General features: G+C 30.7%; 1 protein-coding gene across 1 annotated transcript; it reads right to left on the bottom strand.

The window, feature by feature from the left end:
* Positions 1-1,191: 1,191 nt before the first annotated feature.
* On the bottom strand, positions 1,192-4,533 carry LOC130891196 (uncharacterized). The gene is made up of 2 exons (XM_057795797.1): positions 4,357-4,533; positions 1,192-1,522 (listed from the first exon to the last, which is right to left on the bottom strand). The coding sequence occupies exons 1-2, from the start codon at positions 4,408-4,410 to the stop codon at positions 1,250-1,252; spliced, it is 327 nt and encodes a 108-aa protein (XP_057651780.1). The 5' UTR covers positions 4,411-4,533; the 3' UTR covers positions 1,192-1,249.
* Between the last annotated feature and the right edge of the window lie 1,475 nt (positions 4,534-6,008).

The raw sequence follows: 6,008 nt of genomic DNA, 5'->3' as shown, positions 1-6,008 counted from the left end.
GTTTTTCTCTTTTATCGGATCTCCCAACTAAATATTTGCGATTAATAAATAATAAAGTTGTTTGTCGATTCCTATCCAGATAACAAATACAAGGTGTCTGAGAAGAAAGTTCATCCTTGTATTTCTTTTTGCGAGGGTGCAGATATCCGAAGGGTATGTCAATCGGTAGAATGGCTCCTTGGAATTTAGTCGCTATGGAGCGTTTCTCTGAAACGGACCGCAGGTTGTGGGCGTAGCTATAAAACATAATTTAAAAAATCCTTCCAAGGATGGTTTTGCTGGTAGATACTAGCTAAAAGTGTTTTAAAAACGTCAATAGACAATTTTGTCATTAGGCAGGCTACTTCTCAAGCACGAGCCATTGGATTTACCAAGGAAAGAATGGACCAATTTTATGATAATCTTGGAAGAATCCAGGCTGACAAATCTTTCCCCACTGCGCGTATATTTAACGTTGATTAGATTGGTCTCGCCATACTCCTGAGTAAAATACCAAAAATCTGCTCGAAAAGAAAAAAAAAACAAATCTGAGCAATGACGTTAGCTTTAATAACTATTGTAATTTATATGTGCTCTAATCAGAAGAGCACCAGTTGGTTCCATAGGACTTATTTACGGAATATTTTCAAAACTTCATAGAATACGTAAAACTGACAGACGCATGCAGAGTGCTCTTGATTCTCTATTACCATTACAGTTACACCAAGAACATAGAGTTGATAGATTTGGCAAACAAAATTTTGTGACAATCCTATCACTACAACGTCTTTCCGAATTATCTGCATTCCATGTCAAATGACGTTTTTACAGTTTTTTGATTTGATAGACATTTTGATAAAGTTTTCGTTACATTTGATAATTTTCATTATTAGAATTTAATTATTTGTCAATAATTTTATGTATCTTTTATTGAGCTATCTCTTTTCTCCTTAAAACCAAGTTAGCTTTCCAAATATACTGCAGCCTAACTTTATATATTCAAAATGTTCTGTGTATATTTCTTCTATACCTTCTAATCTCTTCCTTGGTTATCCCTTCAAAAAGTTTGCTTCTTACAATTTGTCAATCAAGTCAATCTTTTTTCTAAAATTTTTCTCTCGTATCTTCTATAATAAAATAATCTAACCTTAACTGTTTTTGGTTTCTATTTCAACAATTTTTTTAAGAAAATTGCATGTGTATGAAAAATAATAACACAGTGAAGACATAAATTTATTTTCTAAATTATACTAAAAATTAAGTTTCCGATTTAAGCAAATATTCTTATATGTCTCGCAGAAGTTGTATAATTAACGTATAAAACTATATAAGGACTAGTTTTATTTGGATTAAAAAATCCCGCACAGTTTGTTGAAATTTTCCAACTATCTGATTCATTTCGTTTACTACCGAACAACAATGATAGTGTTTGGTAAAATAACTCATTTTCCGTAGGAACCATGTCGTGTGCTTGTTTGTAAGATTCTATGGCATCTTGTTCGAAAGTTGGATCTTTCACGTTTGTATCTTCAACCTCGATTATCTAAAATAGAAAACTACACGTATAAAATTCGTTTATTAGTTCAGCACTGAAGCTGAAATGAAATGTGATTGTTTCTATTAATAATTAAACTTTTCAAATAGATACATTATGAAAAATTATCTTCGCAAACAGAGAGAAAGAAAGAGAGATTTGTTGGTTAAAGTTTGGTGTGATAAGGAGGATTTTAATAAGGTGGGGGGTTTGTTGGAGTAGGCCCTGATATAGGAATAGCTCCTCTGCAGGGATCATCACAGATGAAAATTATTATAAATAGTTCCTTAAGTTATATATTCTAGAGACTATTCTGTTTACATAGTTCTTTACAGGTAGGCAATAGCCCAAATAAAAATGGGACAAGAAACTAATACATATTCGAGTATTGTAAATAAAATCATGTCTAATCAATCTGCTTTTGATCTTCTTTAATTATAATTGGAATAACCGTACCACAAGTTTCATTATTTCGTAATGTTCAAGTCCAAGAACCCACAGCAAAATTTCATATGTTTTTAGAATGATATATTCATCTTTGCCTATCAGATAAGATAAGATCCTTGATCTGTTTATAACCGCTACAACTGACACCTCTACTATGTCATACGCATGCGCGTGAGCCTGCACATGTCTTTCTCAAACCAGTTTGGTTCGAAATTGACCCAACACCTTTTTTAGTAAAAGATATTCTTAAGGTAGAAGTAGGTGAAGTAAAATGTAATAAAAATGATGATATCAATGACAATACATATGAAGAAAATTATGGTAATGGATACTTTTTATCAATTAATTGCTATTTTTCATTATTATTATTTATCCCTAATTAAAATGTCATATTTTGTATTAATCATACCATGAGATTTTGGGAAGTAAAAGTCTTCGTGCCAGATAGTACAGGTAAGTATGAACAGAGCAGGTATATTTTGTGTATATATAAATATTTAAATTTCAATTTTATGCTGTTGAATCATCAGTAAAAAATGCACTATACAAAAATCGAAAAAAAGGTTAGGACAATATTTAGTTAAGCACTAATTTAAATATTTTTTCAATCACTCAACACTACAATTTGAGTATAGTTTCAAGGTGTTACTTTAACGGGGAAGTTGTGGCTAGGAAAATACATCATAGAGGGAATATAGCCATAGTCAATAAAATCAGACCATATAGAAGGACATTTTCTATTGAGAATGGTACTAACATTCTAAAAATATTTCAATCTGTTCACTAATTGGCAGCAAATTTTGCTACTTGGTCTACAAGGCTCCTAATCGTGAAAAAAAATATAAAATTAAATTAACAAAATAAACCTTTGTTGTTTTATACACAATTAAATAATAAAATTCATAAAGATTCTAGAATTAGATTTAGATAATAAAGTCCAAGGAGCTGTAGAAAAATTTCAAATTATAATATAAGACCTCATATGATAATTTTAACAACCGTTTGGGAATCATTTACACATTTACGAACATTTATCAACCAAATACGATCGTAATTGATCTCATAGTGAACAGAATGTTGTTAGGTTATCAAGGCAAACGAAATTTTCTTGTTTACTCAAGAAATAAACCAAAATGTTAAAGTAGCACAATTATATGCTTCAGTTGTTTTATAATATTTATTATTATAGCCAACTTTTAGTTTTATATAACTATTTTTTACATTTAGAACCACAAAAGAACATTTGTTGGTATTGAACTTCCGAAATTTACTTTTCTATAACAATGACTGATGGAATTATATAATTTAACAAAGAGTAGTGTCGTTTATCGAAACCGAATTGGGTTGATGGATGTCTCTGATGTAGTAGACAAACAGAAGATTTTTTTTTCGTCTCAGAATATGCTTCTTCTTCATTGATCACTTTCCTATTTGATGAATATTTTTTTTCTCCATGATGTTTTGTCTGAAAACACCCAGTAGCCGTTGGTGGCAAGATCTGGTGAATCCAGTAGTTCATTTAATTTGTCTATTGTTGAAATAACTTTGTACATTGTTTTGATAAAAGAGAATTTTGTTTATCTGTATAGTACTAACAACTGTTGATTTTTTTCCTTGTTCACTAAGATGTTGTTTTGATTCAGGTGTGTAGTCGTGAATCCAGTGTTCATCAACAGCCGTATATACATAAAATGATTCATATGTTGCCTCTACGCTATGAATAAACAATTTCTTGTTTTTTTGTTTAATTATGAGGAAAAGATAATTGGAGAGAATGAGTTCCATATGCTGTCGTTTAAAAGATGGTACTTTATTAGAAAAATATAAAAGTGGTGACCTTAAATATGCGTAAAATATGAGGCTTATTAATTGATGGTTTGTTTAAAATAGAAAGGAAATTTGTATGTTTTATTGATAATTAGCACTACTACGATATTTGAGACTAAAAATTGCTTAAAGTATGGCAAATACAGAAGTGAATATCGAGAAATGTACGATTGGAACGAATTTAAAATGAGAAAGTATTCGGATGACAAAGAGGATAATATGCGCTTGGTGATTTAGTACGGTAAATAATCAAAGTACTGAATTGTGTACCCCAGAATAAAATATATATTCTATCTCGGTACACAGTAAAAACAATGAAAGTAGGTACCCACGCAGTGCTCTTCACTATCTAACGGACACAATAAAACTGACAATAGTAATCAAGTATACCTGCTTGAGGGACCGTACTAATCCTTACTACCATCATCTAGTAACACGCATTGACGAGCGTGGATATGTGTTGAATAGTTGACGATGAAACCCCAAAAAGGCGACACAAAATACATCAGAGAATGAGACATTTTTTTAAATTTCTAAAGTTTTTGATATATTATAATACTATTACTTACACTTTCACCATTTATTAAAATTAAGCATAGAGCTACTATGTAAATACACTTCATTTTATAACCAAATAGCTTTTGGAAGAATAAAAATGTTCTCTACCAAAATTATTACGTTTACGCTAGTTCCACTTAAAAACATCTTTTATATCAAATCTTGTATCTTATCGCAATTTTTTTCAGGATGGAATGCTTTTGATGCTGATTAAATTCAGTTATAGGATATTGTTTTTGTACAATAAACACTTAGCTATATCTTAATTGATCAATTAATTATTTGTGATATTGTTCCGATAAAAGACAATGAGAAGCTGTAAAATGTAGGTCAATTTCGAGGATCTATAACAGACAAAATTATTATAAAGAGATATTCGGCATCTTAAGAGACGAAATATTATGAGAAAATACCCTCAAGTATATATCTTTTACTTGGTAACAAGATTTTATTATTAACCAGTTTAGTCTGCGAAGTACTGTAGTTCTTCTAACATCAATTGTAAATAATAAAAACCCTTCCCGACAATTTTGTTTGATCTATCCACCATAGGCGTAGATATCTCATTTTAAAAATATCTTAAAAATATCTTATGCGAGAAAGTATTCGTTAAAAGGCAATCGTATCATTAGAAATTGGACGGCATTATACGCTGTTATTTAGACAGATGCACCTAATTGTAGTCCTACTTTCCTAATTGGAAAAAATCATTATTATCCCTCGTTAACTTGCTAAACTGAATATTAAATTATAAAACATAAATAGACGAGTGAAACGTACCTGCCTGTAAGGGAGTTTGGTTTAAACAGGGTACCAGACGTGAACTGAGTCGGTTTTGTACCCCATTCGTTTTATTTTCTGAAAAAAGAAATTTCAAATACCGTAATGGAAAATAAATTCTTTGCTAATAAAACAGAAGAAAAGAACATTTCAATTCGAAAGTATCCTCATTAATAATCATGCTGGTCTGAACTAGAGTCATCATTTATAAGTGATACCACATACTGACATGTTCAACACAGTTTTTCAAAACCTCTTGGCGGCCTGCTTCTAGAACTTTCTTTACGAGCTCTACAACCTCTTTACTTTGTTTACATATTAACTCTATAGGGTTAAATATGCAATAGTAAGAAGGTAGTCTGGTTAAACTTAAGTTTTAAAACTTAAATGCTAAAATTTGAGTTTTGTTACTAATCTTAAGGAGTTGCCGCGAGTGGTAGGATGCATTCTCAATAACGATTATTTATTATGGTGGAATTTCAGGTAAAAGCTGTTCATTGAACCACTTTTCAAATAATTCTCTTGTCATATCTTCACCATAATTAGCTGCACAGTTTTCAATTTTTTAGCACATATTAATAAAGAATTAGACACGAAACTGTCTTTGCTTCCAACGTATACTATTATAATACGTTTCCCTTTAGAACGTTGCCCATTCAAACAGCAATTTTTACTATTGTGAACTCAACCGACTCAAACTCAAACTGTCAAACCATGTTTCATTTAGATAAATTATTTGTCTATTAGAACTTCGGTAGTCTTTTATCTGACGCAAATAATCTAGTCGCTATCGAGATATCCTTTACGATTCGGTTATTGCCATCCGTTTATTTAGTTTCTTTTGTCTAAAATCACATACTAACAAATTTTAACGCAATGTCAC

This window comes from Diorhabda carinulata, chromosome 3 (genome assembly GCF_026250575.1).
Source record: "Diorhabda carinulata isolate Delta chromosome 3, icDioCari1.1, whole genome shotgun sequence".
NCBI classification, from domain to species: Eukaryota; Metazoa; Arthropoda; class Insecta; order Coleoptera; family Chrysomelidae; genus Diorhabda; species Diorhabda carinulata.
Note: the sequence above shows the minus strand (reverse complement) of the source record. Positions and strands in the feature narration are given on the sequence as shown.